This window comes from Mycteria americana, chromosome 9 (genome assembly GCF_035582795.1).
Source record: "Mycteria americana isolate JAX WOST 10 ecotype Jacksonville Zoo and Gardens chromosome 9, USCA_MyAme_1.0, whole genome shotgun sequence".
In the NCBI taxonomy this organism is placed as follows: domain Eukaryota; kingdom Metazoa; phylum Chordata; class Aves; order Ciconiiformes; family Ciconiidae; genus Mycteria; species Mycteria americana.
This window is the reverse complement of record NC_134373.1, coordinates 30229910-30240567: the sequence shown is the minus strand read 5'-3', so window position 1 is coordinate 30240567 and position 10658 is coordinate 30229910. Positions and strand designations below refer to the sequence as shown.

General features: G+C 50.7%; 1 protein-coding gene across 1 annotated transcript; it reads right to left on the bottom strand.

Annotated features, from left to right (window-relative positions):
- Nucleotides 1-4879: 4879 nt before the first annotated feature.
- On the bottom strand, nucleotides 4880-8758 carry INHBB (inhibin subunit beta B). The gene is made up of 2 exons (XM_075512202.1): nucleotides 8301-8758; nucleotides 4880-5655 (listed from the first exon to the last, which is right to left on the bottom strand). Exons 1-2 carry the CDS (start codon nucleotides 8701-8703, stop codon nucleotides 4880-4882), a joined length of 1179 nt encoding a protein of 392 aa, XP_075368317.1. The 5' UTR covers nucleotides 8704-8758.
- Between the last annotated feature and the right edge of the window lie 1900 nt (nucleotides 8759-10658).

Sequence of the window (10658 nt, the reverse complement as noted above, 5' to 3'; positions counted from 1 at the left end):
TTAGGTGTCTTTTCCTTGTGTTCCAATCTGTCATGCAGCATCTGTGGGTTTTGCTACATCTTTTAGCTGCTGACCAAAAAAAAATATTTTTTTTTTTAGAAATATTGAGAATGAGCTGGGCCCAGTCAGGATTTCAAGAAAACCAGATTCAGGTATATCTTTAGTTATATTGGTGCTAGCCTGAATTACATCTGCAGACTTTAGGGGAGCTACTGCAGACTGACACCAGTATTAACAGAAAGAGGCTCTCCTCTTAGACAAAAATTTGTATTTCTGATCCATTTCGCAAAATGTTCTTCAACCCTTCATGCTAGAAATCACTCCAAGGTTAAGAAGGATTCATTCAGTGAGGGGTTTCCCTCTTCTCCCATGGCAGGGAGAGCGCAGTAATTAATTTCAGCTGCTGACTTCATCTCTCACAAGTAACAAAGAAAGTGAGACCTGGCAATTTTGGAGCAGGTGTCTATTATGTGTGGAAATACGTGATGTATGCAGAGATAATCCACCAAGTGCTCTGTTGCACCACATCGTGACAGTCACCCCGTTCACACCGTCCTCATTAACGCCGGTGGGAGATCCAGGCACAGGGACGGGGGTTTTGCTTGTGTTAGAATATTTTAAAGGACAAAGATTTCCCAGCTGCGGAGATTGATTCTGCCGCGTGATAGAATACAATGATTTAGCATTTACAGGACCAAATTCAAAGCCTATCAGAGACAAGTGAGAGACACCTAGTCACTGCAGGGGGAGTATGGACCTGACCCAGATGGGTTTGTTACAGTACCTAACTTAGCATAAAGCAATGAAACTGGATGCTGAGTTTTATAAGGATGGGAACGACAGATGGGAAAATAAAAACCAAAGTTTTCAAAATCAGACATCAAGTTTGGGCATCTCACTTTTCATTTTGCCTGATTTCAAAAATGCAGGAGGTAGAAGCTGCAAAAAGTGGCATTCCTGCAGCCCCCTGCAAAAAGCTGGCACGAGCAGTAGCCTTGTCACATATCTGAAAAATCAAGCCCAAATTATCTCAGATTGGTCCCTCAAAATTAAAGGCCTTTTAAATTGTATTTCATTTTAGCCTTAGAAATCTGTGTGACAGGTTGCTGTCAGCACCACGACTTGGGAATACCTCGCTTCCTGCAGCATCCCCGGAGCAGTGAGTGACTCCACACCACAGAAAGCTCAAAGCATGTTCTGTTCAGATCGATTTCCAGAGACTTTCACATAAAACAAAAGGACTTGGGAACCCAGACTATGACCCAGCTCTTCCCACTCCCAGATGATGCCCCTCACACCGTACTGATTCATGCTTTTCTTTGTGTTTCTCTTTCTGTCCCACGAATGTCAGGGCCACAGCTGCAGATGGGGGAGCAGGGAAGGCAGGGGAAGAAAGCTGTGAAAGCTTTTTACTAAGAGAAGGGGTGTTCTCTGCTGGCCTCTGTGAAAGCGTTCAGGATCCTGGGCTTGCTTGTGGTTTTGCAGTAGGATGCAAAGCACAGCCCAGTCCTGGTCCTTGCTCCTGGCCAGTCCAAGCTCATGGCATCCTGGCTGCCAGCAGCTCCCTGCTCCTCGGGTCTGCGGGTCCAAATCCCACACTGAGACAACCCTGCTCTCCTCCTGGGAGAGCACAGGAGTCCCAGTGTCCAATGCAGGGCTTGGCTTCAACCCCAGAAATCAACCACTTGCAATTAAGAACAAAACCTAACCGGACCCAGCCTCCAGGGCCTTGCATTTCAATGGGCAAGATTTCTTAATATAACCCATTTTTAAAAGTGCAGCCCAGTCTTATTAATGAAGACTTTGTCATATTAGGTCAAATGTGCCCCCATACTGAAGGGTGGTGTATTTGCCACTGATTTCAAGGGGAATTTATTGAACTCACCAGTAACAGGGTTGGCCAAAGGAGCAAAGACAGGGGAGCAGGCTGCTAAGACATGGAGCAGGAACAGCGAGGGTAGCTTTGACAAGAAACATGCAGTTCGAGGTGGTGAGAAAGCTGTGAAATATTCAAAAAATTTGGTCTAGGGGACAAAGTTCTGTGCAGCAGGTTGTTGATACAGCCACAGCAAATTGCTCCTAGAGGTCTCCTGAAACAAAGCTATTTAACCCCAGTGTCTGGCTTTGGAGAGGGGTGGGCAGAGCTACGCTTGAATGTGAATTGTAACTAGAACCCATCATTAGTTGCACGAACTTGCTTCTTCAACACTTTCCAGGTCTCAGGGTCAGATCTACGTTTGCTAAGTCAACAGAGGTCCTTCTGTCAGCTTCAGCTGGCGTTTGCTCGGGTCTCCAGGAGGAAGAATTTATCTGTGAAGATCAATTAAATCAGTATCTGGATATATGCGCAGATGATGAGAATTTCTATGAATATTTGTCAACATTTTGGGGGTTTTATTAGTAAAGGGGATGTAAAAAAGACTTTGCCTGGTACCAGCTAATTTTTTTTAAAAAAAAAAAAGGTTCATCAAACTTAGTATTGACCTCTTTTCCCTGGAAGTGCTTTCCACATTATTTTTTTACTTCTTGTAACCGATCAGGGAGTGACCTAGACAAGAAGTTACATTCTTACACGGCAGGTGAACCAGGAACTTGCTGTAAATGACCTGCAGGTATGCGGAACAGCGCTGTTCCTGCGCCCAGAGACCCTGCACTGATGCAGATAGAAAGAAGCAGATGCTTACATGTATAGACAGCAATAAAACTAGAGTGTAACATTTTTAGGATCGCAGCTGAGCTCTCAGACAAGGCTTTCTGCAATGACTAATACGACTACGGTCTAATGCGACGGTTCACCGTCTGCAGCCGCATTCAGTCCCGAAAGTAAGCAAGTTTCTCCAGATGTTACACACTGAAAAAAAAAAAGAAAAAAAGAAAAAAAGAAAAGCACATCCAGTTTTCAATCTTTTTTTATTTATTTAAACTGTACACAAATGTAAAATACTTCAACAGCAAATCTAAGTGAAAATTGTTTGGTTTAAATTATTATGGAACAGAACCTAAAAGGAACTTTATTAAATAAACATAAAAATTGGATTTAAAGGATGCACATACTGTAATGTATTCTACAATAGTAATTTTTTTCACTCTACGTTCCATGTGCGTATGGTATAGAAAAGACACTGAATAGAACAAACAGAATCCATTTTGTACCCTGAAACAATTGGTAGGCCTCGTGAGGGATTGCTCAGTATGACTACATGATATATGATGGCTTTGCCATCTCATAAAAATTATAACTAATATGTTGGCCTCTTTGGTTCCAAAATTTATGTATAATACATTTAACTGTATTCATTTTTTGCTGCTATAAAAATAACATTTTTTTCAAATGGCAGTTTTTTGACTAATCATGCAACTAAATCAGTGCAAACATTAAAAGCAATCATTCGCTTTAAAAAAGAAGCAAAAGATTTAATTTCAAGTATAAAAAAATATAAAAAAGTCATATCATAAGTCCAGTTTTGTCTAGTATGGGTCAACACTTTAAATTGCATAGCTCATGCGGCACCTGTTTACCTAGATAGTGAGCAAAGATAAGTGCACTATCAAGTACCACTTTTCAAGGCATTGAAATTTGCAAGTGCTATTATACGTGCATTCAAGCAGTTTGCAAGTGCTATGCTGTATCATTATTTTCTGATCTTTATGGCCATCCTCGACACCTCCTGGTAAGGAAATTGAAAGCACTCTCCTCTCTCCACCTTTCCAAGACTTGTTAAAATGTTCCTCGCCTGTTATTAAACACACTGCATTTGTCAGAACGTCTCCACTCTGTTCCTGTCACTCCTCTTTAGGGGTCATTGGTTTAGCCGTGGTAGCGGTTGCTTGTTTGCTCGTCCCCCACATGACGCGTCCGTGCCGAATCCCCCATTGAAGAACACAGATTGAAACCGTAACTTTTAATTCTCTGAACAGTGAGAGATGCCAATGGTCAACACAGTCCAGATACGGTATCGGATCCCCCTTTCCAAGACACGGCGGGTATAGCCATCCACGGGTTGCTAGTAGGCAGTTAAAGCATCGGATCACGCCAGCCCAGCTTGCGACTTCGCAACGGTCAGATGTTAGAAACACAGCAGTTGCATACGTGTCTCTCTCCTTTTCTCTCTCTCTGATGGTACCAGGCTATTCCTTACTGGAAGTGCTGTAGGAAGATGTGGATATCTGTGATGTTTACATTTAGATAAATTTAAATTAAGAGGAAGTGATCACCATCAGGTGAAGGCAGGTGTCCTGCAGCTTCCCGTTAGACCTAAGAGGTGACGGTCGACTTTTTTTTCTTTCTTTTTTTTTTTTTCTTTTTAATTTTCTAAGTTTGGTCATTTCGACACCTGCGTGCAAGAATACGTCGTGTTCTCGCAGTCTGTGCTTTTGCCTGAGCAAAGGGAGCTCATTTCGGTCTGGCTTCGCCGGCAGGCGGGGAAACAGCTGCTCAGCCGTTCACTCGTACTGGCAGGCATTTAGGTCTGTCGTCACTGGTCACTGACTTTCTGTGCTCATGTCCCTTTTCCGAGCTGCCTCGTGTGTGTGTCTGTGTCTGTGTGCGTGTATGAGCACGTGTTTGTGCGCGTGCCCGCGTTTCGTGTGTGTGTGTGTGTGTGTGTGTATCTTTAAGATATTTCATAGCATTAACTTATAAGTGGTAGAATATATAAGTGTCCAAGATCCACAAACTGCCACTGTCCTGACACCAAAGTGAAATGAATTTTTTTTTTCCTTTTTTTTTTTTTGTCAAACTTTTCCACAGTGACTTTCCAACACTGATGCCTGGATACACAGTGAAACTTCGTCCAACACCATCTCGTACGGGAATGTTTCTCTCTTTCTCTCACCCTCTCTCTCTCTCTCTCTCCCCCCCCCCAAAACACACCTTAAATCAAGCACAACCACATTCTTCCACAATCATATTGGGAACGTCCCTTTTCACAATGTTGTATTCATCATCAAAGTACAGCATTGACATTGTGCTAAGTTTGGTTGGAATGCAACAGGAGTTCACGGTGCCCGGGTTCAGCCCCCGCATTCGGTACTGATTCACGACAGCGGTGTGAAAGGAGGAAGCCGACCCCGGGACGCCGGCCAAGTAGGCCGGGCAGCTCCCTTCACAGTAATTCCCATAGTAACCTGATGGTGCTATGATCCAGTCATTCCACCCAATGAGTCTAAAGTCAATGTAAAACTGTTGCCTGCAACATAGATTGGTCCTGCCATCGCACTCCAGGCCTCTTTTCCGGATCCTGTGTTTGTTATCGGCGAGGCGGGCTTGCACCACTAAAAAAGGCCGGTGGGATTCCTCCCCGGGGTCCACATAAATTGGCAGCACTGAATACTCTTCACAGCCCTCACATTGAACATCCAAGTTCAGTCTCCTTTCTCCTCTCTCAAACAGAGCCTGGATTGCCTCTGTCATGGGAAAAGTGTGCCAACCACTTCTTTTGAGATCAACTTTCTTTTCAACCACATTCCACTTGTTGCTAGTGTCCGGGTCTTGGAAATAGACTTTGACTCTTACTTTTCGCCTGCTGCCTTTCTCTAAGACATATGGAAGCAGCTTCAAGTAAAGCCACAGGCTGGCTTGAACGACAAACAAGTTCTGGTTCCCTTCATTCGAGATGAAGAAATAGAGGCGGACTCTAGATGAGGCCAGATCGTCTGCAAGATAAGGAGAGATCAGCAAGATTAAGTCAAAAAGGAAACGTTAGCTTGTGTGCCGTTCCGGATTCAGGAACAACGCTAGAGCACAGCAGATCGAGAGAGTGACGGCGGGGCCGTGCCGGCCAGAAGGCACGCACTGAATCAGATATCCCCAATTTGCAATCTAAACGCTTTGAAAAGGGACTTCCCACAGCAATGTTCATCATCGGGCTGTAGTCGGATGTGTCAGATCCACAGACACCAGTAAGAGCTCTCCAGAACTGGGTATTTCCAGCCAGCCAGCTTTAAAGACGCTACAGCAGCACCTTGAAAAGACCAGCACTTGGACTCTGCTGTCTCGTCGGTTTAAGAATAGTTTTAACTTTCAGCTACCCGCCGATTCTCACGGGGAGAGCCCTTTCAATAACCACTGAAAAGCCAATGCCAAACCAGGGATTTTGTTTCGATTTTCACATATTCTCGTTGCAGTTTAACAGAGAGGATTCATGAGATGGAGGGGAAAATATTTCAGTAATGTGCCTGCTTGTCCAACAGATCAAGCTAACCCCCGCTTAGTCTGGTAGAATATCGGCTATTATTAATCGTTTCGATCTCTGCCTTTTCGCCCCGAAACTATAAACTCCCATACAAGGCGAGGCAACGAAGCGGTTGCTCTCGCTCTAACGCCGTTACTGACTGTTCTCAATACGCTTTTCAATAACACCAGAATTAAAGGAGCGAAATAGTCACGGAAAACCAAATGTCACCAAATGTCTGACATAACCCCTTATTTGTAAACAAAAGAGCCTGCTGCGTGAAATGTTTCAGAAATACCAGTGGCCCTGCTTGCAGTTTTGTACTATAAGTCCTAACTGAATTTGGCGTAGGTGATAAATGTGCAAGCTGGCCTTTACGGCAGAGACTGTAATTCTGGTCCTTGAATCAAAGCCTCCCCATCGCTATTTAAAATTATTGCTGGAAAGGCATTTTCTCATCTGCCCTTATCTGTTTTGCTTCTTTCTGTACAGAGCCAAATGTAGATTTTGTCTTCCTTCTCTTTTCCTAGGAATCTTTTATTATTTTTGTCAATCTCTGAATGGGATTTTTTGCATAGTCGGTGTCTTCATTTGTTACCCCAGATGCCTTTCAAATGTGCCTCCAGGGCCCATTTGGTACCTTGTAATATTTCAGGGACAAAAATTTTCACTGTATTTCTCTACATTTTACACAAAGTCGATTTTGGAAGTGTTACAAAAGCCAGCGATTGCTTGAATACTAAATGGAAGTATAAGCCCACCCCAGATCTCCCAACAACAGCCTATTAAAAAATAATAAACCCAAAAATGTACCCTAAGAAAGCCTTTCGCATGTTAGTAAATAGACAACTTCCTAATAAACTGTGGTGACAGTGACAGAAAAAGAACAGTACGGTGTTGCTGCACCGATCCACATCACTTGTGTTGTGTGAGATTGTGTGTGCCCATAAATTTTGTATGTGAATATAACAAGCATATGTATAATGCAACAGATCCCATAGATACTGTAAATGTATATGCCTTTAGTAAGTGGGAGGGTAGATAAAGATGATGAGTGGGCAGTATACAGGATAGAAAGAGATTTATTTTGTGGACAAATGATATATAGATGCCACACGAAGATAGAGAGAGAGAAAAATGAACTGAGCGATAGAGCGATGACGGGAAGGAGAGATGGGCAGATAGACAGGAGAGAGCTAATTTGCAGAGTGATGGTGTTATGGCCAGATGTGCAAAGTTCACAGGCACAGCGGTTGCCTGGATAAACTGCTGGAAAGCTACGCTGAAGGGATTCGGTGACACAAAACTGCAATGGCTGGACAGGACTGAGATGGCTGGTACCGTGGGGATGGATGGCACAGTTAGTAAACGGACCGACGGACAGAGAGGAGACAGACACCCTTGGGAGGAGGCTGCACGCAGTGGACAAACAGACAAGGCCAACGCTACGCGTGAAAGCTAAATAAATAGGAAACGAACGGAAAGGGAGGACGGGTGAATGCAAGCCTCAACAGACAGATGCACGCAGTGAACCAGATGAATGTGCAGGGCAGGCAGATGAGGCGAGGGATGCGAGAGATGGAGCGGGACAGGCGGAGGAGGGACAGTGGGACGCACAGGGACGGCGGCGAGCCGCGGTGCAGCTGGAAGGACCGCCGGAGGGAAGCCGGGGGCGCGGAGGGCGTGGAGGGATGGAGGGAGGCAGCGCGGGGAGTTGCAGGGCACAAGCCGGGGCGAAGCCCGGGCACAGGGAGGCAGGCAGGGAGGACGGGAAGGAGCGGGCAGGGCCCGGGCAAGGTGGTGCGGAGCAGCGGGGACAGCAGATGAGGCGGAGGGCCCGGCAGCCAGGTGCCCGCAGCAGGCAGGGGGCCAGGCAGGGCGCGCAGGGGGCCCGGCGGCAGGGCCAGGCAAGGGCGGTCAGGGGGAGCTGCCAGGGGTCAGGCAGGGGGACGGAGCGGGCGAGCAGGAGGACAGGCAGGGCGAGCGGGAGGGCTGACAGGGGTCGAGCCGGGGGACCGGCAGGGGAGAGGCAGGACAGGTATGGAGAGCGGCAGGGCAGGGGGCCGAGGCAGGCCGGGCAGGCAGGGGAGCGCGGGCGGCGGGGGCGCGGGGCCGGGCGGCGCCCACCTGTCTCGGCGAAGCTGATGATCTCGGAGACGGGGTCGTGGGCCGGGGGCCCGGCGCTCGCCTGCCCGTCCAGGCTGGGGATCTCCACGCGGCCGTCCTCCCGCACCTTGCCGGCGTGCAGCTTGCGCAGCGCCGTGACCATGGCCGCCTTGGGCACGGCGTGCGTGATGTTGGGCCGGTCCCGCATCTGCAGCCGGCTCAGGATGTGCCTCTTCACCGCCTCCAGGAAATCCCCGTCCACCTTGCCCGGCTCCTCGGGCCGCCGGAAGCCGCAGGAGGTGCATGTGTCCTGCGGGGAGCCGCCGGCGGGGGCCGGCGGGGTCGGGGTGGCCGCGGCGCCCAGCAGGAGCAGCCCGCAGGCCAGCAGCGCGGCCAGCACCCCCCGGCGAGCCGCCCCGTCCATGGCGGAGGAGCGGGGGGCCGAGCTGGGGGCCGCCCCGAAGCGCCGCAGGGAGCCCGTCTGCAGGCAGCGCCGCTCCGAGCGCTCCGCGGCGCGGAGGGGGCGGTGGCAGCCAAGCCGGGGGGGCCGCAACCGCTCCGCGCAGGGGGGGGCCGCGGCGGAGGGAGGGGGCGCCCGGGGAAGCGGCGTGTGCCGCCGGGGAGGCGGAGGGGGGAGGCTGCACACGCAGGCACCGAGGGCGAAGTCGGGGGGGGCAGCAGGCTCGGCGTGCACGGAGAGCCCGGCTCCACGGGGGAGGGGGACGGCAGCAGGTGAGGGGGTGGCTGCGGAGCCCGGGGAGGAGGGAGGGGGAGCGGGGAGCGAGCCGGAGGTGCGAGGGGAGCCGGGGAGCAGGGGGGAGGCGGCGCCGCGCTGCCCCGGTGCCCCGCGCCGCTTCAGAGGGGCATCCCCGGGCGCAGCCGCTCCTGGTCCATCGCTCGCTTCGGCAGGTCCGGGCGGGCCGCGGAGAGGAGCTCTTTAGTCCGGCGTCATTGAGGGGGGTCAGGGAGATAAACGAAGCAGATTTATATACAATCCAATTTATAGCCTGGAAGGAGGTGGGGGAGAAATGCCACTTGTACCCCCCCGCCCACTCCGCCCCCGCAAGACAACAATCCACAGGCCGTGGGTGCAGGTCTCTCAGCAGGTCGGCTCCGCGCCGCGCCGCTCGGTTGTCCCCCGTCAGCGCCCGCCGCTTCTCAACGTGCCATCAAAGTTGACCCGGAGCATAGCCGGGGAGGGGGCCGGGGGCGGCGGGGAGGGGGTACGCGGCTGGCAGCTCCACAGTTGCGAGTCTTCTCCCCCCACCGCCCCGCTTATTATGAGCGAGACGCTCTCTTTTCAAAGCGGCGCGGAGGGTCCGGAGTCCGGCGAGGATGCTGCGGCGGCGCCCGGCGCGACCCCCGCCGCGGGCAGCGGCACCGCACGCTGCGCGGCCGCGGAGCGGGGAATCGGCTCGATCCCGGCGATCCCAGGAGAAGCTGCACGGATCCACTCGGTCAGACCAGCTCTTCAGCGCGCTCCCTCGCTCGCTCTTTTTAAACAATATCTCCCTTGTTGGTGGTTTGGGTTTTATTATTATTATTGTTGTTATTATTTTAAGTGTGATTTTTGTTGTTGTTGCTGCTGCCGCTGCTGCTCCAGTTAATCTGTCTCCCTCTCTCTCTCTCTCCCCGCGTCTTTTTGATCTTTCGCTCGCCTTGTGCTGGCTTGAACGCTGTGTTTTGTTTTGTTTTGTTTTTTTTTAACGCGTCTGATGTTCCCTCTCGGATCGGCAGTGGAACGTCTCGGGGAAGCGGCTCGCTCCTCGCTTATCTTCCTCTGATCTCCTCCTGCTAATTTTCCCCCCCTGCAAAATCACGACATTGTGGCACTTTCTACTGAAACTTTTATACAGGAGTTAAAACCACGTGGGAACTCCAACCTATAACAGAGACGCCATGGGTTCCTCACTATTTAGGAGATTAAGTTAAGTCTTTTGCCCCCTGGGCTATTACAGTAACTTCCTGATGTGGAAATATTAACTATGCTGTTTCTTTAACTCCCCCCGTCCCCTCCCTCCCTCCCTCCCGCTTCCCGCAAACACACCCACCGCACACCGACCCGCGTCCCCGTCCCGTCTCCCGGCAGGACGGACGGACCCCGAGCTGCAGCAGCCCCGGCCGCCCACCCCCCCCTCCCCCGGTGTTCCTTGCCTTTTAAGCACTTGAAAGAAGAAGTCATTAGAAAGTTTACCGTCGGGTTGGCTTTGCGACGGGGCGGGTTTTTGTTTGTTTGTTTGTTTGAATGGGCCGGGTAATCGGGGCGGGTGCCGGGGATTGTGTGTGTGTTTTCCGTGGGGCAGGAGGGACGCGGGCGCGGAGCCTGCTGGAGGCAGCGCGGGGGGGGGCTCGGGGCGGCGGCCGAGGGGAGCCGGGAGG